The 24,039-nt window shown below is 46.8% G+C and overlaps 1 protein-coding gene across 1 annotated transcript in view; it reads right to left on the bottom strand.

Moving 5' to 3' along the window:
- Window positions 1-24,039, bottom strand: part of MKLN1 (muskelin 1) — a 91,074-nt gene that overhangs the window by 41,239 nt on the left and 25,796 nt on the right. Inside the window, exons 6-9 of the mRNA XM_083402021.1 lie at window positions 22,823-23,015; window positions 15,294-15,371; window positions 14,205-14,270; window positions 3,834-3,946 (exon numbers count right to left, since the gene is read on the bottom strand). Of these exons, the coding sequence (XP_083258147.1) occupies window positions 3,834-3,946; window positions 14,205-14,270; window positions 15,294-15,371; window positions 22,823-23,015 (450 nt within the window). The remainder of the gene's footprint in view (window positions 1-3,833; window positions 3,947-14,204; window positions 14,271-15,293; window positions 15,372-22,822; window positions 23,016-24,039) is intronic.

The following is a 24,039-nucleotide window of genomic DNA, read 5'->3' as shown; positions in this document are numbered from 1 at the left end:
GTCAGCTCTGACAAAAGCGAAGAAATGCAAAATAGATCACGGTAGGATTCAGCAATGGGTCCCCACGGCTTCTTTTTCAGCCATTCTGTTACAATGGACTGACTCCCTTGGCAATCTTGGCTTATTTTTTCGAGAGCAAAAAAGTAGGCCGGTTTATAACGGAGCCACTACCAAACTGAAGGCTATAGGCACACCACCATTCAAACACACACCTTCTCCATTTGGTCCCAACCTTGCCCAATCACCTGCATATACTGGGAAGATGCAGCTGAAAGCTTTCATATCACCCAACACCATGATGGCAGTTCAAAGGGCAGCTGAAAGTGTTCCTAAGGCATTGAGGGAGACGCACGTGAACAAGTCCTCAGTCAAGAGACTTGGCCTGAAAGTCATCTGCTAAATTTCATGGCTGATCAGTGATCAAGTCTAGGTTTCTCCACATGAGGACTCAACAGGCTTGCAATATAAGCCCTGTTCTACCCCAAGTTCTCTCACCTGTTTGGTAAAATAGGATGGACTGACTGTTGTCCCTGAACTTCCTTTGGTCCCTTTGTTTAAAGCGCTTTACACTACTGCCTGCTTTGCATCTATAGCCATGCACAGCCATCTTACGTGGTGGATATTAACCATAAACAAGTGAAAGATGTTCTTCCGTGCTGGGAAACTGCCAGGGAGCCAAAGTCCATCATGACTCCACATCGTCTCCAGACGTCCATCGATCTCCCGTAGACACGCAGTATCAGCAATTAGCGACACGAGCTCCAGAAATAGCTTGCCACATTCCAGAGCCGTGCACGCTCTATCAGCAGATAATGCACAGTAAATAATGCACTCAGGAGAGCATTATTTACAAGTTTATTTCTGCGTTGATCAGAACAAAGAAAAACATGACTGCCTGCTTCAGTGTCTCCGGCAGAGAGAGAGAAAAAACGAAAGCAAAGACACAACAGAAACATCCTGTGAAACAGGAAATGCGCAGGCTGTGACACAAACATCCTGCTCCCTTTTAAGGTGGAACGGAAATATCCTAACAGTCCCTGAACCTCCTTTGGTCCCTTTGTTTAAAGCGCTTTACACTACTGCCTGCTTTGCATCTATAGCCATGCACAGCCATCTCACGTGGTAGATATTAACCCTAAACAAGTGAAAGATGTTCTTCCGTGCTCTGGGTTCAGTTTTCAGGTTTCTGGTCCCAGTGTCAGTTCTTTTAAGGTGCACGTGTCATTTGGCCGTTCATGTTTCACTGTATGTGAAGCCTATCAGCAGGATGGAATCCCACCCCCTCCTGGGATCTCAAATGTCCCCAATTATTACGATGCTTGCCCATTCCTCATGCTGCCACACCCTGCTAGCTCCTCCCAGCTCTGGGACATCGCATAGTTTGAGAGGCACAGGTATGTGCCATCTTAGTTGACATGCTGTCTTAGGAAGACCATCCAACATGCATGCTCTCTCCAACCCTGTCCACAGAACAGCCCAGGCCACCAACTCAGGCTGCTGCAAATCTTGCAAGTTCTTAACCGAATATAGGGAAATAAGCTTGCATGAGCATCCTCAAGCATTAGCTACAATTTGGCCTCAGTTCTTTCTTTACAGTAATGGGCACATAACCCAAGTCAGGCCATCTAAACTCTGGTCAAATGTGCCTTCTTCTCTTCTTCCCAGCCCTATGCTTTGATCCTGCAGGCAAGCTGGCCCAAGATGCCAAGATCAAGGTGATGCAGAGCAGGGGTTTCAATATATTCTCACTAAGGGCATTAGAAATCTGGAGACACCAAGAGAATAACTTGTTCTAAAGCTTTCTGGTAACCTGTAGTTGCCTGCCAAAGAAGATCCCCATTCACAGCCTTTTAAAGTGGCAATTAATAGCCTGCCCCGTGACTACTGAGAAGTAAGTCTAACTGAGCTCACTGGCCTTTACCCCACAAATAACTGAACAAGTTTGCAGCCTAAGCCTCACATGCAATACCAGCGTTGAGGTTCAGGGTTTGAATAAACATGTTATAATTCAAAAGCAAAACATTTTTTTTCTTAGAATCCATTTGATATTCTCAACAACTCAGTACAACAGATTGTTCCTTTTAGTGGCTTGTTTATGAACAAGCTGCCCTTCCTCTCGCAAGAACATTGGAAGCATCTCCCTTGTTGAGCTTATTTATCCCGTTCCAACCGTGACCTTTGCAGTTGGCCTCGAGATTTTTGTCACAGTCCAGAAGCGTGAGTTTCCTGGCCCAGAAGCACACCGGCTGCTCTTAGTAGGGAGTTTGCTCCTCATCTGCAAGAGGAGAGCTACACCATACCCTCCTTCAAAATAGTAAAATATTGGCTTACGCAGCAGATTTAACACACACAGCATATACTTAGATCTCTTCCTTAAGTAACCCTCTATGATCAGGAGGCCTCCTTCCATTTGCAGAAGGAATGGGGATCCAGCAGAGAATACAAGGGAGTAGGTGGCACACAGAGGGCTGCCCAACAGTGTTCGAAATTAGCCAGGCGCCAGGTGCATTCTGCACCTAGCTATCAGCCACCTGAGACCAAGTGAGGATGCCAGGGCAACAGGATTGTGCCTGACATCTGGGGATCACTGGATCTGCACTGTTTTCACATGCTACTACCCCATCAGTTGTAGTTTATCTGCGCAATCGGAATGAATTTCTAGAAGCAAAATGCTTTTTCTGTGCAGCCTGAGCAGGAGCAGTCACTGTTAAGAAAAAGAGGGTGAAATAGGTTAATGGGCATGTGGACTGTCCCTGGATCAAGTGACTTTTCTTCTTCAAGTTCTCAAAGCTCTCAACCTAGCTGAAGGTTGTCATCTGAACTAGCCAGATCAGTCAGTCCATTGCCTGAAAAATAAGACTTTGGAGTCATCTTGCCCCAAAATGGCAACAGGACATTCTGTTTTGGAGACTGCAACCTTTGTTTAAGGAGTCATTTGGCACCTAGCTTATATATCTGAGTTTCTAACACTGTGACCCGACCCTCCAGGGGTATAAGGACAAGGGGAAATTGATGAAAGTCTTCCCCTATGCCTTCCACTGGTAGATACATCCCATGAGCAGAACTCTGTTTCTGAGATGCTCCCACTAGTGGAAGCTTGGTTAGGAACTAATCCTTAGCATTTACATGCTGCTTTCAAGTGCCCAACATATTCTGCCTACAATTTTTTGTGCCATTTCTGCAACAATCCTGGAAGGCAGGCCAGTATTATACCCCCAATACAGAAGCCCGAGGCTGAGAGAGACTTGTCCAAGGCCACCTTTGGACTGCCTGGAGGAGAGTTAAGCCAAGGACTCCCTGATTCATTCCTCACTCTCTCTTAGCCATTCTGCTGCACCAGTTCAGTCCCTGGGAGAGGGGAGGGGAGAAGAGAAAAGTCTTCCAAGTTTTACTCAAGTAAAACCCATTTAAAAACCATCCAACTTCCAGATACTCGTCTCTTCCCAAAGTTTCATTTAGTTAAGTGCTTCTTCTGCGTGTATATTTGGAGACATCCAGTAGTAGCTTTTGGTACTGATGTCTCCCATCAGCTCCAAACTCTTCATTAAAATTTTTTTATCATTCTGTTCTGCCAAAGCATCTTGTTTATTTCTCGGCAATGGAACGGCCAAACTTTTCCATCAACTATTATGAAATGCATTTGAAATCCGAAAAGGGTCATGACTTCATATTCTCTTAGAACAAGCACGGAGGGGATGGGAATGTTAAGTTTCCGACATCACTGCTGGCTCAAGGCTGAGCTACAATCAGGGTGTTTTTAAGAATTGTGTTGCCTTGGCAAACGCCAGGCTCTGGTCACATGGCGCACTCATAAGAAAATGCTTGAAACTTGCCTCTTTTTCAGTGTCTCTTGATATACATGCCCACTGGTTCTCCTTCACGCTGTAGGCCCAGAAGTCAGCCAGGTCCTGAGTCCCGTCCCAGCCGCCAAACAAATATACTGTTTCTAATCAAAATTTCAGGAAAGAAAGGCATTAGTTTGTGAACAAAACAGATTGAAATATGAGATCATCGTTAGAATGTTTGCTTGCAACATCTATAAACACTTTCCAAATTTCAGGGTGGCACTCAACCAAGTTTAAATCAGCGGAGGCCTGCTGAAATTAATGGACCTAATTTGGTCATGTTCCTTAATTTCAACGGGTCGACTCCAAGGAAAACTTGCCGGAGTATCACTTCCTTCGGAAAATGATAACTTATCCACTAGGAAGCTGGTGGCAAACACTTAATGTAAAAAGCTAGCTGTATTCTCATGGGGCTTGGTCAATACATTCCTGGTGGGCTGTGTCCCTAACCATTTGGAGGTTTTCGAAGCATATAGGCTTTGATACTATCTATCTGAAAAGGATCTGGTTTTGTGCTAAGAGAGGCACTGAGTAGCTCTAACGGGCCAAAGAGAGGTGGGAGTAAACAATGCTGTCCAATCAGATAAAAAAGAAAGGATTGACGGACACTCAAGTGAACCTCTTACACACCTAGGATTCAAGCAGGGTAAGTGCACAGAGGCCCTTAGAGATGTCCTGACCTCTTATGATCCTTCACAAAGAGCAAAGTGAAGTTGCAATTTCTGAGTTAAGTCTATACTTTAGTGCATGGAGGGAGTTCATCTCAGTCATAAGACATTATAGGTTGGCAAGTGGTAGCACCTAGGCCAGCTCTGCTCACACGCACTCCCGAGACATCCAAACATTTATCCCCTTCCTATACTTCCTAAGCGGTTTGGAAAGAAAGGAGACTCTGAAAGAGAAAGGTGAGCAAGTGGAGAGGTGGGGACTTTTTGTAGCCCAAGGGCCACATTCCTTTCTAGGCAGCCACTGGAGGTCCAGATGCTGCACATGGGCATAAAGGTAAAGGTAAAGGTACCCCTGCCCATGCGGGCCAGTCGTGTCCAACTCTAGGGCTGTGCGCCCATCTCACTTAAGAGGCCGGGGGCCAGCGCTGTCCAGAGACACTTCCGGGTCATGTGGCCAGCGTGACGAAGCTGCTCTGGCGAGCCAGCACCAGCGCAGCACACGGAAACGCCGTTTACCTTCCCGCTATAAAGCGGTACCTATTTATCTACTTGCACTTAGGGGTGCTTTCGAACTGCTAGGTTGGCAGGAGCTGGGACCGAAAGACAGGAGCTCACCCCGCCACGGGGATTCGAACCGCCAACTATGCGATCGGCAAGTCCTAGTCACTGAGGTTTTACCCACAGCGCCACCCGCGTCCCTGCACATGGGCATAGCCAGAAGGAAAAGTGGATGGAGCAACAAATGCAAATTTTATATTTGCTGTAGGGTCTTTTCTTTACAGACATACACACACACCTTTCTATCTTCCAACCAGACAAGCAGGAGGCATTATCAGAGTTATAGGTGAAAACAATTGGGGTACAAAGTAGGGCTGGAGTGGAGTATGGCCAGGGGAGACATCCGAGGGGCAGATACAGAAGCGCGAAGGGCTGCACTTGGCCCTGTAAAATATCAGTTATCCAGAAGCAGTGGGAAAACTAGTCAGTGGTTATTTGGCACCTGGTCAAACATTTCCTCCAGTTCCCAAACCTTTATCCTGAGTGTGGCTCAGTTTTACACCTATCAGAGAAGGAAACCACTTTGGAAAGAGCGATGGAGCGGAATCACAACCACAGATAAACCCGGTGGACCTCAGGAGGAAGAGGAGGAGGGAGATTGTGATGGCGGCTGGAGGAGCTATTGTGCCAAGGGAATTTCTACCGCAAGCTGCTCCCCAATGGCTTTATGCTTTCTCCAGCCAGAGCGCTACTGCTTTTTCCCCTACTGCTAGAGAATGAAAAACGCTACGCAAGGGCTGCCCAGGTCACTGGTTAAGAGCCTCCCAACTACCGCAAAACAGGTGAAAGAGGTAAGAGAAGAAAAAATAGAATTGTAGAGTTGGAAGGGATCCCGAGGGTCACCTAGTCCGACCCCCTGCAATGTAAAGAAAAAGAAATCCTGCTCCATTTTTTATTATTATTTTAAGTTAGCATCTTTTGGCAACTGCAATGCAGCTAGCATAGAATATAGCATTAAGACCAGCTGCTGGCTGGGGCTGATGAGAATTGTAGTCTAAAACACTGGAGGGCAGCAGAACACCTGCCTCCCACAACTGATCTTCTCAAGCAATGCGCAGACACAGGAGAGAAAGTGCTGGGAGTTTCCTGGGCTCTCTTCTCGGTTCACGTAGGGTGACGGCAGGCCTCAGAGCCTTCTGTCTTAGCAGGCAGGCTGGTGTGAAAAGTGTTCCCTAAAGACATTTGGGGCGAAATGGCTGCTTTGTCGGGGTAAGTGCTTAAGCCGGCCCAAATGATTCCACGCCAAAACTACTTATTGAAATAAAATATTAACATATTAATTCAAAGGCATCTGGGCAGCTTTCCACCCGACAGAAACAACGCATCTGTTTTAGAAAGGGATTTTAAGAGGAGGAGGATAGGAATTATTGACCCCTGTCTGCAGCAGTGCTAGTGGCTGCCACCGGCACCATCGCCAGGAGGTTACCTTGGGTCATTAACTTTAATTACCCTTCCTTTCTGGGCACAGGGCAGCCAATGTTCCTTGCAAAGAGCAAGTCCTTTTGTGTGCCTAAGTTCTCACAGCTCACAAAACCCACATTTGCCACAATGGCCCGATTGATAATGGAGGAAAAAACACAGAGATTTGGCACGCGGTGCATATCCTACTGGACCTCGGGCAAAACGCCACGCAAAGCACGGAGAGGCTGCGCCGATCACAAACCTGAACTGAATCTGGTGGGAGCTGGTGGAAATAGCATGCACAAGAACTGGATCCATCGCCATCCTAGACTGAACTCTTAAGATCGCAGACAGGACAGGAGAGAGGCAAGCTTGCTTTGCATCTCACTTTGCGCCCACCCCCCCAGCACAAAAGACAGAGGCACCAAACCTCCTCAGCGGAATGAGCAACGTTTGCCTCTCTCTCCTCTTGTCTCCTTAGCTGATACTATAAATAACAAAAGTTATTTTTGGTCTGCAATTGAACTTAAGAAGTACGGAACAAGCGCTGCCTTTGTAATGAAGTATTATCTTGATGCAAATCCTCGCTCCAGAATTTGCATCAGTCCCCATAGGAATGGAAAGAGAACCCAGGTGAATCAATGGGCCAATGGCCCGTCTAGCGCAGCATCCTGTTCTCTCAGTGGACGACCAGGAGCCTATCGGAAGCCTGGAATCAGGACCGGATCGCAACATCACTCTCTGCTCCTGCCGTTTCCAGCAAGTGGGATTCAGGAGCATTCTGACAGGTAGAACAAAGCCCCCGCCCCATTCCAAATTTCGAAGCCCTCACTTATAAATAAATTAGAACCAGGAAGGCCATTTTATTCCCACCACCCCTTAAACATCTCTCCACAAGTGTCTGTCCATCCTCTTCATCCACGTTTCCTATGATCTTGCCAGGCAGAATATTCCACTGGTGAATTGCTCTTAATTAGAAAGCTCTTTCCCCATGTTTAAGATAGAGCTCTTTTCTCCTTCAAGCCCTTTCACGCCATTCTGATGAGTCCTTAAGGTGATTGCCTGCGTCTCCTCCGCTTAGTATTATCTTCAGAATATTTAACGGCTGTTAAAACGCTCTTCAGAAATTTTCCCCTTCTAAGAAAAGCATTCGTTTCTTTCATGAAAAAGGCCCAAGGGGCAGGGAGGTATTTTGACAGTCAACCTTTGCTGGCATAATCACAGTCAGGCCAGCCTCGTCCGTATTTAACCATTTGCTTGATATGCTTCACACACGCACTGCTCCCAAGGGAGCGTTTTCAAAGCAGGCTAATATTCCCATGTCTTCCACTTACAGGCTCTACAGTCTCTGAAGCCAATTGTTCCAATACATACTTTTCAAACATTGTCCCTGCCTGATGCTACCCCAGCTACTTTGACATCACAACCAGTAGCTTCTGCTTCTGCTATGCAAAACATGCATATAAGCCAAGAAACGGAGTTAACAGAACATGTGCCAACTCCTTTTCATAGAATCACAGAGGGTTTTTTTGGGGGGGGGGGACCCTGAGGATCATCTAGTTCAACCGCCTGCAATGCAGGGATATGCAGCTGTCTCATACAGGGATCAAACCTGCAGCCCTGGCATGAGCAGGATCATAGTCTAACCAGCTGAGCTTTCCTTTTATAGGAGCATAAAACACAGCTGCTTACGTAAATGTAACCTCATTTTTAGAGCAGTAAAACACAGGAACATTAGGAAGGTGCATTATTCGGAAGCAGACCATCGGGTTCAGCTAGCTCATCATAATCCACGCTGACCGACTGACTTATTTATTTGATTTATATACCACCCTTCATCAAAAGATCTCAGGCCGGTTTGAAGTGACTCCCCAGAGTTCCAGGCAGAAAGCCTTTCCCAGCTCCAACTGGAGATGTCGGGAATGCAAAGCAGATGCTTTTGCCACTGAGCTACAACCCCTCCCATTTAACGCGGGAATGTTGTTGTTGCTTAGTCGTGTCCGCCTCTTTGTGACCCCATGGACCAGAGCACGCCAGGCACTCCTGTCTTCCACTGCCTCCCACAGTTTGGTCAAACTCATGCTGGTCCCTTCGAGAACACTGTTCCACCATCTCGTCCTCCGTCGTCCCCTTCTCCTTGCGCCCTCCATTTTTCCCAGCATCAGGGTCTTTTCCAGGGAGTCTTCTCTTCTCATGAGGTGGCCAAAATACTGGAGCCTCAGCTTCAGGATCTGTCCTTCCAGTGAGCGCTCAGGGCTGATTTTCTTCAGAATGGAGAGGTTTGATCTTCTTGCAGTCCATGGGACTCTCAAGAGTCTCCTCCAGCACCATAATTCAAAAGCATCCATTCTTCGGCTATCGGCCTTCTTTATGGTCCAGCTCTCACTTCCATACATCACTACTGGGGAAACCATAGCTTGAACTATACTAACACAGGAATACTAAACCCCCAATGATCAAACCATGCAACAGCAGACCAAATTACCGCAGTAGAATACAGGAACCACCAATTTCACTAACAGAAAATCAGACGCATTATCCATTCTCTAGAGCAGGCATAGGCAAACTCGGCCCTCCAGATGTTTCGGGACCACAACTCCCATCATCCCTAGCTAACAGGACCAGTGGTCAGGGATGATGGGAATTGTACTCTCAAAACATCTGGAGGGCCGAGTTTGCCTATGTCTGCTCTAGAACCACCATCTAAACAAATGCAGCTTTGCTTCCCAGTTTGGGGGAGGGATGGGAGGAAGAAAGGGGTGACACCCTCAAAACCTACAAGGAGAGGAAGGGAGAACTTTCTGACAGTAAGAGCTGTTTGACACTGGAACGGACCTCCTTGAGAAGCTGTGGACTCTCCTTCCTTGGAGGTTTTTAAGCAGAGGTTGGATGGCCATCTGTCAGGGATGCTTCAGCTGAGATTCCTGCACTGCAGGGGGGTGGACTAGATGACCCTTGGGACCCCTTCCAACTCTACGATTCTATGAATTCCTTACTCTAGAGACACAACGCTGTTTCTTGTTAAAAACACAAACCACTAGTACTTGGGAGTTGGCTTGATTAGGAGATCTTAATTTGGAAGGTGGGGCAGGATTTATAGACTAGGAGATGCTCCCTAAGATTTTAAGCTTTAAGCTTGCTTGATGCCATCGGAGACAAGAGGCCTGACCTCCGGTTATGAAAGCACATCCCCGTATTGCTGCTTGCAGCGACGCTGACGGGTTACGTAACCATCCTCCTCTGACAGGAATTATCATCAATTCCATAGCACTGTGAGAGCAAACACGCACACGGTTGCCCCTAACAAAGCGTCTACAGTGATGTCTCCGGGCTTCGTGAGGCACTAAGCAAAATATTAAAATGGATGCCCACAAGACATGCAATAAATTGGCAGGAGGGATCTCCTCCGTCAGGTAGCTGGCTAGTGAGCCAACTGCTGATTCATCCCCACGCCAGGCGCTTTGCTATTCATAGCTTAGCAATATCGTGTCATTTTTATCTCGGTGGTGGTGGTGGGAGGCTGCCTCCAACTCTGGGACCCCAGGTAGCCATTTGCGCTAGACTGGCCAGAACCAGTCTTTTGGATTTATGCCCATAATGGGAAGAGGAGGGGCACGTTTATGGAAAAGAATAAAGTTCAGGTGTCCGTCTGCCTCAAGCAAACCAGGGATGTGTTATTCCTCAGTGAGATTCCCGAGGGAAAATCCTCTGGGCCCTTCTCAACTAAAGAAAAAGGAAGCTTAAGTCCGATGCAATGGAGACGGAATTTCCATTTTGCAAGAGGTTGTTCAGGGTGGAGAAGGCCAATGTCACGTTCCATGGATCAAGGTAAGTCTCGGGCAGTAGAAAAACTAGGAATGGGGGGTGGGGAAGAAGGGGAAGCTGTCCTGTGTTCAAAATAGGCCCCAAAGGTCACACAGCAAATTGGAAGTTTTCCAGATGATGCTAAGGAAGCTAACACTAACTTTTTCAGCTTGGAATACAGTGGTACCTCGGGTTAAGTACTTAATTCATTCCGGAGGTCCGTACTTAACCTGAAACTGTTCTTAACCTGAAGCACCACTTTAGCTAATGGGGCCTCCTGCTGCTGCCGGAGCACGATTTCTGTTCTCATCCTGAAGCAAAGTTCTTAACCTGAAGCACTATTTCTGGCTTAGCGGAGTCTGTAACCTGAAGCTTATGTAACCTGAAGCATATGTAACCCGAGGTACCACTGTAATTGAAATATGCATCCTCCAGGCGGCAGATGGAAAGCTATGTAGCTCAGTTTTATCAGAGACTTATGGGATGTTGTAGCAAGCAGAGGAGAGCTTCTCGTTGGCTGGTAAATCACTTACAGCCACTGAATATTGGGCTGGCAGGAAATACAGACTGAATATACTGGTGAGGGGCTGCTGAGAGGAGAGCAGCAGGCGACAAGAGCAGTCCACCTTGAAATTCTGGCAGCGACTGACACACCTTTAAAATTCCTCAGCCACCCTTGGATTGTTCCAGATTGCACATCCCGAAAGCGTCAAACGAGCTTGAAATAGCGGGAGCACGAAATGTCCTGGTACTATTTGCCCGGGAAAATCAGGCAAATAGCCACTGGTCACCAGTACCTTCCCTGAACACGTGGCAGTTTTAAAACGACAGCGGGAGTACGTCATAATTTGTTGAGACAAACTGCAGAATTCTAGAAACTGGCCTCTCTACAAAGTAGCTACTGTCATGCACGTCAGGAGAAAATTTCCTATTCTATTTCTGCCAAAATAATAACGTTAAAAACTATTCCGCCTTCTGTCCACTAGAGGGTGCTTCCCTGCTGCATTAACAATCCCTCTGGCATTTAACGGTATAACTATTATTTATTATGTGGCTGTTAACTAGAAGCTGTACAAAAATGATAAAACAATGTCCCCACACAAAATACAATGACCTAACAAAACAAACCACGAGGGAGGAAAGAAAATGAGCAGGAACGGTAGGAGGCATATATATAACCAGAAAGACCTTGGATTGCTTTAAAGTTGTCTTTCATTTATTTATAGGGTTTATATGCTGCCTTTCGAAACAAAAGTTTGTCCAAGGTAGCTTAGAATCAGTATCTAAACCAGTATCTAAAAAGTTAAAACTGAAACAGCAGTATAAGACAATTCCGAATCTAGACCCTATAAAAGAATGCTTACAATTTTTAACAGAGAGCAGCAAAAGTTTTAAAATCCAGGCCATCATTTTAGCCCCAACGCAGCCTGAAATACTTTAGTATTTTAAAGCCTACTCTAGGTCATTTCTCTTAATTCAGCATTCCTTGTACACATATATCTACCCTGAAAACTCTCTGGTAGAGGTTAAAAGCAAGCAAGCTGTACTTCAGAATGAAATAGCTTTTCTATTCAGAGATTTATTTATTTTTTACTGTGCTCCTCAAAGCCCTTATAACAGGTTACAAAACTGGGGAGCTGGTATGACCACAGTGACCTGAAAAATTGCAGCTAAGATTTAATAAAGTCTTCAGTGTTCAATGAAAATAAGAAGGTTGAGTGAGTCTATTTCAGAGCAACCTCTTAAACAGATGGCTCTGGGATACCAAAACATATTTGGGTGATCTGAAATCACCCAATAGGAGTGCTATTTATGCAAGCACCAAAGAAAATTAGGATTCACTAAAAAAAAATGTTTATCGTGGCTGAGGTAATGGAAAGCAAAAAATAACTGCAGACCATTAGTCAATCTCCCCAGCAGAAAGGTTTCCTCCCAGCAATCAGACCCCAAAGCACAAAGTAAAAAATCCGCCAAGGACCTCAAAGAGAACGTTCTCTTGGTCCTCAGCCAATGTCCACCCCACTCGGTGACATCACGTCTCTGGTCGAAGCAGTCACAGAAACCTCAGGCAAAGGCTGCCAGCTTTCCCTGACCCTTAGGGGCTCCTCAATTGATCCACCAAATTAAAAAATAACCAGTTAAACCAAGCCCGGAATATGACTGCTTTGTACACTGGGAAAGGGACGACACACTGATCCCTGGAACAATGAACCTGAATCGGTCCCTGGAATGACGCCTCAAACACACCTGTCTTGACGGAAGGAAAGCTCAAGAACCACAGGCCATCAAGCAGCCAAAATCAGGACACTCCAGGCTAGGATCAGACAGGCACAGTCTTACCTACCAGCCAGGGTCGTTCATGGACGAAGATTCAGTAGGCGAGGAAAACAAGGTATGTAGGCAAGCAGAGAGAAGGGTCAGGAAGAAAGGAGGAAGAGACAGGCAGAGGATGCCTTATGAGGATGCCTTATGAGGAACGGCTAAGGGAGCTGGGCATGTTTAGCCTGGAGAAGAGGAGGTTAAGGGGGGATATGATAGCCATGTTCAAATATATAAAAGGATGTCACATAGAGGAGGGAGAAAGGTTGTTTTCTGCTGCTCCAGAGAAGCGGACACGGAGCAATGGATCCAAACTACAAGAAAGAAGATTCCACCTAAACATTAGGAAGAACTTCCTGACAGTAAGAGCTGTTCGACAGTGGAATTTGCTGCCAAGGAGTGTGGTGGAGTCTCCTTCTTTGGAGGTCTTTAAGCAGAGGCTTGACAACCATATGTCAGGAGTGCTCTGATGGTGGTTCCTGCTTGCCAGGGGGTTGGACTCGATGGCCCTTGTGGTCTCTTCCAACTCTATGATTCTATGGAAGCCTAGTGGAGCTAAACCAACTGCCTCACACAGGAAAGGTTGGAAACCTCTGGTGCCAAGTGTGCACTGAGTTCCCATGAAGCTATGCAAGACTCCTGGCAATTATTCAGGCTGCAAAACTAGGTGGGTCTGAGTAAGACAGGTCCCGAGAACTCCAGCCCCAAGAGCCTGATCCCAACATTGCATGGTGCAGAACTATTTTGTTTTAAGTGCATCTGCTTCTGGTCTGTGATCGTAGAATCATAGAATCATAGAGTTGGAAGAGACCACAAGGGCCATCGAGTCCAACCCCCTGCCAAGCAGGAAACACCATCAGAGCACTCCTGACATATGGTTGTCAAGCCTCTGCTTAAAGACCTCCAAAGAAGGAGACTCCACCACACTCCTTGGCAGCAAATTCCACTCTCGAACAGCTCTTACTGTCAGGAAGTTCTTCCTAATGTTTAGGTGGAATCTTCTTTCTTGTAGTTTGGATCCATTGCTCCGTGTCCGCTTCTCTGGAGCAGCAGAAAACAACCTTATATATTTGAACATGGCTATCATATCACCCCTTAACCTCCTCTTCTCCAGGCTAAACATGCCCAGCTCCCTTAGCCGTTCCTCATAAGGCATCGTTTCCAGGCCTTTGACCATTTTGGTTGCCCTCCTCTGGACACGTTCCAGTTTGTCAGTGTCCTTCTTGAACTGTGGTGCCCAGAACTGGACACAGTACTCCAGCTGAGGTCTGACCAGAACAGAGTACAGTGGCACTATTACTTCCCTTGATCTAGATGCTATACTCATATTGATGCAGCCTAGAATTGCATTGGCTTTTTTAGCTGCCGTCGTGTTGCGTCCCTCCAGTTAAACACATCTGTCTGCTCCAATGCACTGGAAGGGGAAGGAGCTGAGGTCAAAAGCTCCCTGCCTAATTCAGCAATGGTCCTCCTTTTGCAACCTTTCGCTGGTTTCTCAACAGTTTAAGCTGAACCTTGAAATAAGGTCATCCACAGAACTGTAGCCAGATGCACAAACCAATTATAGTTTTGTTTTTAAAAAGAAAACAAAAAACTAAAGGCTGCTCACCTGTCTGCACGTCAATGACCATTTGATGGCCGCCTCTCATTCCAGGCCTGCTGTCCTCGCCATCACCTGGTTCAAGTTTAAGGGAGAGAAATCCTCATTATTCTACATGGTTGTGAGTTTCCCGACGCACCTATTTAACTGCATTCAAGATGCGCAAACTTACGTAATTCCAAGAATGAAAACGACAGCAATGGCTATTGTAACACAAAACATGCAGGCGTCAAAACAGAATGCTTAAATCCAACACGATACACTGTACTGGCTAGAGTGTTGGAATGAGACTGGGGAGACTTAGGTTTGAATTTCTAATTGGATTCAAAGTTATTGGATAGATTTGAGTTAGTCCCTCCCCAGATTGTTGCAGGGATAACTTGAGAAGACCATGTATGCCACCCCCGAGAGCCTGGGGAATTAGGGTGGGATAAAAATGCAACTTTTTTTCCCATCAACCCCATGTGAAATATGTGCATCTTAAAAGGACATTTTCCTCTTCTGAAAACAAAATGAAATGAAAAGGGTGGAGGGTATTCTCACTGACCATGTCACTATATTATTTTCATGACCTTATGGGATCTGAGGGACGTGGGTGGCGCTGTGGACTAAACCATAGAGCCTAGGACTTGCCGATCAGAAGGTCGGCGGTTCGAATCCCCGTGACAGGGTGAGCTCCCGTTGCTCAGTCCCTGCTCCTGCCAACCTAGCAGTTCGAAATCATGTCAAAGTGCAAGTAGATAAATAGGTACCACTCTGGCGGGAAGGTAAACGGCGTTTCTGTGTGCTGCTCTGGTTCGCCAGAAGTGGCTTAATCATGCTGGCCATATGACCCGGAAGCTGTACGCCGGCTCCCTTGGCCAATAAAGCAAGATGAGCACTGCAACCCCAGAGTCGTCCGCAACTGGACCTAGCGGTCAGGGGTCCCTTTACCTTTATGGGATTTGAAGTGCACATACAGCCAGTGAAAGAAGGCATTAAATCCCTGCAGTCAGGTCCTGTTTGGACCATGATTCTTACACATTCTGCACTAGCTTCTTAAGATCTTCCAGGAATAACCAGCTACAGACTGTGTTACAGCAAATCCAATTTTCTCACCTTTGGTGCTTTTGGGGATTATCTGACCCCACCGTGGTTTGTATTCCTGCTGGCTGATGTACTGGTTGAACAAGCCATCTGTTTCAAGGGGGGAAAACAAAAACAGGAGAAAATGTCATCAGCCAGCTGCTTCACAAAAAACATCACTTTAAAAAATAATAATAATAAACTGTGCTAAATACTATACCTTTAAAAAGTAAATAGCATTAATTAAAAACTGATCAAAAGGCACCTTGAGCATTTTAGAGCAGAAATCTTGGTAATAGAAATTGGGCAAAACCACCAAGTGACATGATGAGGTATCACTCACAATCAAACATGTCAGGTAAGGATATAACTCCTCAGAAAAGATGGGGAGCCAAACTTAGTGGTTTTCTGCAGAGGGGGCATGACTGGAGGCAGTCCTAAGGTGCCGAAAGAGATGCTTGGAGGACCCAAGGGTTGAGTTTCTCCACCCCTGATTTATGGCATTTTATTGCACCCGTTGCATATTTCCTTTTAATCAGCCGCTCATCACTTTGGTGGCTTCTGGGCTGAAAAGCAGCCTATAATTAAATGGCAACAGTAACAATGCCCTTTGACCAGGATAGATCTCACTGTGTGAAGACAGGAGGGGAGTTCAGCCAGAGAAGCCGCTGGAGAGCATCGCTAGCAGCTCAGGATGTCAGAATGTGTGCTCCTGCTCAGGCAAGCTGGATCCTGTCCTTGTTTTGAGGATGGGTGAGAATGCTTCGAAGCGCAAAAGCCTTTGCATCTCATGCCTGCAGAATTCCCCTGGCAGCTCCTAAGACCAAAATGCAGCATGGTGCTTTTTTAAAGGGTCAGGATCTCCAATCAACACCCCCCAGGATGACTTGTGTCACATACAACGCTCTCCCGCCTCCAGCTGTGTTTGTGACTTCCTTATAACCCGGCTTCTCTTGCGCAGGATGCTGGGCCTGGAGTTCTTCCAGGCTTCTTCCCAGAAATATTTCTCCCTTGGCAGCCACTCCGCTTTCAATCTCCTTGTGCTAAACACCAACAAAGGCTTGTTTTGAGCTGGCACTGGCCAGGGGAGGGAGGGAGGGAGGGTGAGTTGGTTCAATCTTGTAGAAAGCACCTGACCCCTCTCCTCCCATTCCTCTCGCTGCCAAACTGCTCAAGGAAAAATGCCACCGCAATGCACTGGATTCCTCCGTCCCCTGCACCAAGGGCCATCGTCCACTTATAACGAAACGGCGGTTTAGAAAGAAGGCTTTCGGCTGATTTTTAGAAACAGTTCTCAACCGGCTTGGTTACCAAAACATGTCTCCAAAGCCCTCATCATCAGCAATTTGGAACAGACGGTTACTTAAGGGAGCTGGTGCCAGGATTGGGGCTTTTAGGTGCTTTGCAAAATGTACCTTGCTGGGACATTGCAAGTTCATTTCACAGAAGGGCCACTGGTGCCTCTTGAAGCGGCTTGGCTTCAGAGCAGGGGATTTCTGGGATGTGCACAAACGACCTACCAACTCTCTTCATTATTTTTCTTAAGCAGGCTGAGTTGCCTACCTTTCATTCAAGTGATAGAAAGGAGCTAAGAGAAAAGAATGGCTAGAGGAGACCTCTAGCTGGAGAAACTGCAAGTATCCCAGCATAAATCTTGAAGCTAAGGGAGGGTGGAGGGGGGAGAACTGTGCAAGTCTCCCCAAGGACGGGTTACATCCATGGCACCAAAATTTAAGAAGGGTGTTGATAAGCTGGAAGGTGTGCAGAGGGGGTGACCAAGATGATCAAGGAAACCAAGCAATTTGAGGAGTGGTTGAAGATGCTGTACTACCAAGCTACAGCCCTCCAGTTCTGAAAGACTCTCCTGCTAATCTAGCTCATTCCACCGATCTCCAACATCTGACGCCCCCACCCACCCAAAAGACTGTGTCTTATTCAGCCCCTGACCAGCATCCCTACTTGATGGCCTCCAGATGTTCCAGACTACAACTCCCATTGGCCATTGACAGCATCACCAATAGTCAGGGATGATGGGAGTTGTAGTCCAGCAGCATTTGGAGGGCACCAGTTTGGGGAAGGGGTTCTAGGCCGGGAACTGAGGAAAAATAGCAAAGAAATGCCCCCTTATCCAGCTTCCACGACATAAGGACAGTTCCTCAAGTAGCAACTTGCTTAGCACTTTGAGACTAAGCACATATTTTCTCAAGAAGCAGAGCAATTCTTTCAGTTCTAAATAAATTTAGCTTGCTGCTAACCGAGCATTTCACAATGCACTGCAGTCTTTTCAAGAGCGTACACATAACTGAGCTGGAAACAGATGTTTGGCAGGCTCAGAAAAGCAAAATCACTGACCCAATAGCAGCTTGAAACAGTTCAAGGCTTGTTCTCCCATTACAAAGTGGGGAGTTCAGGGGCAGCGTGACCTTACCAAGGCTCACAGACACAAAGTAGGACTCGGACCCAGGGAAGAAATGAAGGCCAGGGGGGTCACAGATGATGTGTTAAGTCTACATCAGAGCCAGTTCTCCCCTTTAACCAGTCCAAGCTCCCTGACAGTCCCACATTGCTACCAAAGCCAGAATACAGAAAAGTTGCAGACCCTATGTCAAAATACTACCCTGAACAGAAATGATATCTCATCTGATCTTGGAAGCTAAGCAGGGTCAGGCCTGGTTAGTACTTGGATGGGAGACTGCCTGGGAATACTGAATGCCATAGGCTTATACAAAACTATAGCTCAGTCATTAGAGCATTAGGGTGGTGGGTTCGAGCCCCGAGTTGGGCAAAGGATTCCTGCATTGCAGGGGGCTGAACTAGATGACCCTTGTGACCCCTTCCAACTCTACAATTCTATTGTTCTACCTCTGCTTCATAGACAATAGAGTATTTCCACTAACTTTCACCACTTTCCCCAGCTGGTCAATATGTCTATTGCAGAGATGGCTAGCCTGTGGCCCTCCAGATGTTATCCAACTCCCATCAGCCCCAACCAGCATGACCAATGGACAGGGATGATGGAAACTACAGACCAGCAATGTCTGGAGGTTTTCTTCCCCTCCTTTATTGGAACAAACTAAATTGCAGCCTGGTAAATTAAAGTCTGGCTGCTTTGTTAAAATAAAGGCAGCCACATTCCTCTTTATTTCTGCTATCTGCCTATCCCAGGAACCTGTGCAGGGTTGTTTTTTTAAGGTTTGACACAGATCTGGGTTACAAACCAGACTTTATGATTTCTCAAGAGATGGGAAGCAGCCATTTCCTCTTTATGCCCAGAATACTAGTTGTGCAACCTGATATCTGAGTCTTATTCAGCCAGCAATCTCCATCTTGGAACAGAGCTTGCAAGTTGACCTCAAAGCTAATTGTTGCATGTTGTTTATCCTTGTCCTCCTCACTGCTTGCATTGTGTAACATCTTTCCTGATGGAAGTGTTCTGGAGAACTTGAAAGCTTGCCATACTTTATTACAACTAAAGATTTCGGCAAATATATTGCCCAACTGGGATTTGTTTTCTTATGGATCACGAAGGCTATTTTATTTCTTCTTCTTCTTTTAATTAAATTTGTATATTGCCCTGTACCCGCAGATCTCAGGGTTGTTACAACATAAAATCACAATAAAAAGACAAAATACGTAATAAAAACAAAAACACATTTTATAAAAGGCATTGGATGTCTATCGGCACAGGGCCTGGTTAAAGAGGAACGTTTCTGCCTGGCACCTAAACGTGTATAGGTGCCAGGTGAGCCCACCTGGAGAGAGCATTCCACAGACAGGGAGCCACCAGGGAGCAGAAATCCCCAGACCCCTCGTGTCCTTTGTGTCAATCCTCTATGCCTATCCAAAGGCACCTCCTCAACACTTACCTGACTCAATAAACCCTACCTCTTAGAGCACCCAAACACTTGTGCCAAGCTAAGGAAAAGATGGAGCCTGTTGCAACCGGTTGCCAAGATCCAGCTGTCTCCCCTATTATCATCACTTTCTCCAAACAGCACAAGCTCCTTTTTTTAAAAAAGGCCTGCCTATAACCAATTTAGATAATTCTTTCATACGTCAGATAAGCATCCATGTGGGGAATGGGTGAAAGCCCCCCTGGCTTTAGCTGGCTAAGAAGATATTAACTTCCTGTCTAGTCATGGAGACCAACCTCTCTTACAAAAGCCTAGGGAATGGTCATTCAGATGTATGCTTTCCACATGTATCACTTGGAAAAGGGAAAGCCTTGCATCAGAATCAGCCCCTAGCAGTCCTCTGCCAACAGATACGCAGTCATCGGAAATGGGCAAGAAGTCATCCAAACAGAGTCTTGACTCGGGGGCAGGAGCGGGTGGGTGTTTGTGAATTTACAAGTTTTTGCAGCTCTGGCGAGATGAATTATTTGGAACGCTTGGTGCCTGCATCTGGAGGCGCTTCCAAGCAACACCATTAAGGTAACCCTGCATTTGGCATTTCTACCATATGACTGAACTTTCTTGAGAGCTAGCCAGAATATAGGCTGCCTGGAAGCTCTAGGAACGAATCCAAATATGAGGTATTTAAGCCCCGGCTGCGAAACAGCTGAGTTTCAGGGAAACCTTTTTTTATTATTATTTCCAAGAGGAAGTCCGGCAGCTGCCTGAGTTTCCATCTGCACATTTTCTGAGAATTTCAGAAGACACCGGAGGGGAGGGGGACTGAGGAAGCATGCGTGGCCGATGGCCAACAGACACTGAAAACACATTATCTGGATGCAGGGCAAAGGGATGTCAGCCTGCCATGGACTGGTCCCAGCTGCAGCCAACTCTAGCCCTGGGTTCCTCACCGCTTCTCTCCACCCAATCAAGCACCCTCTGCAATACTGTGAGAAAAATAAATATGTGGCATTTTCAAGCACAAGTGCAAGCCCAACCTATTTCCAAGCCGTGTGTACAAAAGCCAGCAGTTTAGTTTTCCAGAAAGCTTCATTTCTGCTTTGGCCAGTTAAGGCCTGGAAATGCAGGCCCAGGGAACTTGAGAAATTCCCTGGAGGAGGAGGACTTGGTAAGAAAACTAGTGCTCTGGCATCCCGGTTAGATCTTTAAGGAAGCACGCAGCCACAAGGAGGTGTTTATGTATGAGCTGCCCTGGGCTTTGCCAGCTGGTAAACAGCTGCCTCATTCTTTGCCCTGGGTTTAGCTCATGCAGTTGAGGGATTCACCTGTGGAAAAAGCATCCCTGGGCTCAGTCCCAGCCACTGACAAACACTTCTTTGGTTAAAGTTCACTCCGAGGCAATCTGAGCACTCTCACTGGGGAGACTGTTCCATGCTCCTGTCCCCGGCTCTCTCCCCACACACCTGGCGCGCCACCCGCTGCTCCCTAACCAGAGAGGGAAGGGGAGGAGACACCTGCCATTTGGTAACAGCCCTGAAACCCAAAAGGCTGCAGTCAACACTGCTAAGCTAGCTTAGGCTTCCTGACCTGTGTGACCAGGAATAAGTTGAATAAGTCACATTATACAAGTGGCCAGCCAATACCATATATTACAGCGGGGGTCAGCAACCTTTTTCAGCCGGTCCACTGTCCCTCAGACCATGTGGTGGGCCAGACTATATTTTTGGGGGGGAAATGAACGAATTCCTATGCCCCACAAATAACCCAGAGATGCATTTTAAATAAAAGCACACATTCTACTCATGTAAAAACATGCTGATTCCCAGACCGTCCGCGGGCCGGATTGAGAAGGCGATTGGGCCACATCCAGCCCCTGGGCCTTAGGTTGCCTACCCCTGTATTACAGTGAGACGTTATGGGCCAGGCCACACACCTCCAAGAACAGGAATACAAATGCCTGTGCAATCGCACCATGCCTACAGGGAACTATATTTTGCAGGCTTCAAAAATGTTCGCCCTTGTGATGGTGAGGCTACCCCCTTGTTTCCCAGACTCAACGGTCAACCTGTAAATGTAAGCATCGCATCCCTCAGAGGCGCTGCATCTGGAAATTGTTTCCCAAAGGCAAAATGCTCTCGGCTCCGTGGCAATAAATCTTGCCGGGGCAAGGTGGGTCAGTAATGTGGAGCTCCTCTTGCATCAGAACTCCAAGATCCCAGCTACCCATTCCATTTGTCACATTATAAGCAGCCACACGCAAGCCAGGTCCAGTAACTATGGCAATCCCCAGGAGAAGGACAGAGGAATCTAGAGGGGATCACAGTCAAGCATGCAGGGAAACAGGAGCCTCTAACCACCTTCTTTCATGCATTATTTCTCTGCTTATCTTATCTTTCCTTTAACAGCCAATTACCCCTGTTCCTTCCCCTCACACAAACCCTAGGGGACAATTGGCTGTTAAAGGAAAGATAAGATCAGGAGAACAACAGAGGGGTGCAGAAAGGTAGCCACTCCCTCTCTGCATTCCCCTGCTATTCCCTCCAGAGTCAACTGCTTGCCTCCAGGGCAGCTGCAGCAGCATCAGCCAGAGCCAGGCTTACACATGATGAGTACTTTGGACATGATAGACATGACATGCAGCCACTTTAGGGAACACTCCTCTGAGCGGGGCAAGTGGGGAGTTTGTTAACAGGAAGATTTAGCTCTGTAAAGTTTGTTCTGGGTTGGCTGCCTGCCAAGCTGCAAAGAAGATTGTATTTATATTATTCATATTTTCATTCATCCCTCTTTTACTCAGAAGGATCTCAAAGCAACTTGCAATTGTTTGGCACTGCCAACAATCTGAATGACATAGGGCTGGGCAATACAGTGGTGCCTCGCAAGACGAAAAGAATCCGTTCCGTGAGTCTCTTCGTCTAGCGGTTTTTTCGTCTTGCGAAGCAACCCTATTAGTGGATTAGCGCTATTAGCGGTTTAGCGGCTATTAGCGGCTATTAAAGGCTTAAGGGATTAGCGGATTAGCTGCTAAAAGGCTATTAGCAGCTTAGTGCCTTAGAAAAAGGGGGTGGGGAGCGGGGAAAAAACCCCAGGAATCGCAAGACATTTTCGTCTTGCGAAGCAAGCCCATAGAGAAATTCATCCTGCGAAGCACCTCCAAAACAGAAAACCCTTTCGTCTAGTGGGTTTTCCGTCTTGCGGGGCATTCGTCTTGCGGGGCACCACTGTATCTGGTTTTCAACACTATGATATATCACGATGTCTGAAATAAGGATGGAACTATGTAGCGCCACTGATGGCTTCAGTTTTTCCTGCATTGTGATATTTGCTCTTGTGATTCAATGCTACCTGCATGTGGCACAGTTAACAGGGGTTGCAGGAACTGAGAGAAGCATTGGCTGGCTTCACGGTTTCCCCCACATTGTGATTTTCGCACAGCATGCGTGCACATACACACATCAAGATTCGCGATATTTTGCCAGGTGAAAAATTATGAAACCGATATCACGATACGGTCTTCAAACCGGTTTTGGACGATCTATTGATAGCCCAGCCCACGATTGAAGCTTGGGAAGGTGAGGGGTCCTGTTTCATTGACGACTTACAGAGGTCAAGAATATAAAGGGACCCCAAAAAGCCCAGCTAGAGCCAAGACATCCATTCATTTGCCAATCTAATCAAAACGTGCCTTGCTCCCTGCTCTGCCCTTACCATTCACAGCTTTCTCTATCAACTCTTCGCAGGCATTGAAGTCGCCCTTCAGGACTAGCTTGTCGTGAAGGTCTGTCAGCATGGGGTGCTCCAGCGCAATCTTGGTTTTCTTCTGCAGGGACTCAAAGGCCTCTGTGTAGTTGTGCTGACGAAAGTGCTTCAGACAGAGGCGAATGGCTTCCTGTTCACGGTACTACTGGAACACAAGAAAATTTATGAGAACAGCACTGTGGATCTCCCAGCCAAATGCTGCAGGATATACCTCCGGCACTGAGATGGATTAAACAGGGGCCTAATCCCTTGGGAAAAGGGGCGCGGGTGGCACTGTGGGTTAAACCACAGAGCCTAGGACTTGCCGATCAGAAGGTCGGCGGTTCGAATCCCCGTGATGGGGTGAGCTCCCATTGCTCGGTCCCTGCTCCTGCCAACTTCGCAGTTCAAAAGCACGTCAAAGTGCAAGTAGATAAATAGGTACCACTCCGGCGGGAAGATAAACAGCTTTTCCGTGCGCTGCTCTGGTTTGCCAGAAGCGGCTTAGTCACGCTGGCCACATGACCCAGAAGCTGCACGCCGGCTCCCTCGGCCAATAAAGCGAGATGAGCGCCGCAACCCCAGAGTCAGCCACGACTGGACCTAATGGTCAGTGGTCCCTTTACCTTTACCTAAGCCCTTGGGAGCAGATGAGAGAAAGCAATGCCCAATTTTAATTTTATACATATGCCTTCTTACTGATTTAGTTTCCTACTTTTTAAATTACATTTATATCCTGCCTGCCCTCCACCATGGAACCAGGCAGTCACAGACACCCAGGCACTGATCAGGCTCAGACCTGCTTAGCTGCAGTGCTGATGGATCTGCACCGATTTTATCTGCACAACCACCTTGCAAGGCAGGATCATGCCCAAGTGAGGATTTGGATCTGTATCTCCTGGGTCAACATCAACCACTTTATCAGCTATACCATGAGGGCCCTCGGAAAGGAAGATCTCTCAGTAGTGTCTAATAGCCAGGAAGTTTAAAAGTTCCATACTGCTTTCATCATGCATATTTTTAATCCTAAAACAATTATTGCAACTTCTGTACTGTCAGACAGCTCAGAAACCAGCCCCAAACCACACATGCTTAGAGGCATTTATAAACTATTTAATGTTTTAAAAATCTACAAGCGGTGTCCAATATTTTTAAAAACTGTATCATTAAAAAATACAGCCTAAAAT

This window comes from Podarcis tiliguerta, assembly GCF_965153285.1.
Source record: "Podarcis tiliguerta genome assembly, chromosome: 10".
Taxonomy (NCBI): domain Eukaryota; kingdom Metazoa; phylum Chordata; class Lepidosauria; order Squamata; family Lacertidae; genus Podarcis; species Podarcis tiliguerta.
This window is presented reverse-complemented; position numbering and strand designations above follow the sequence as displayed.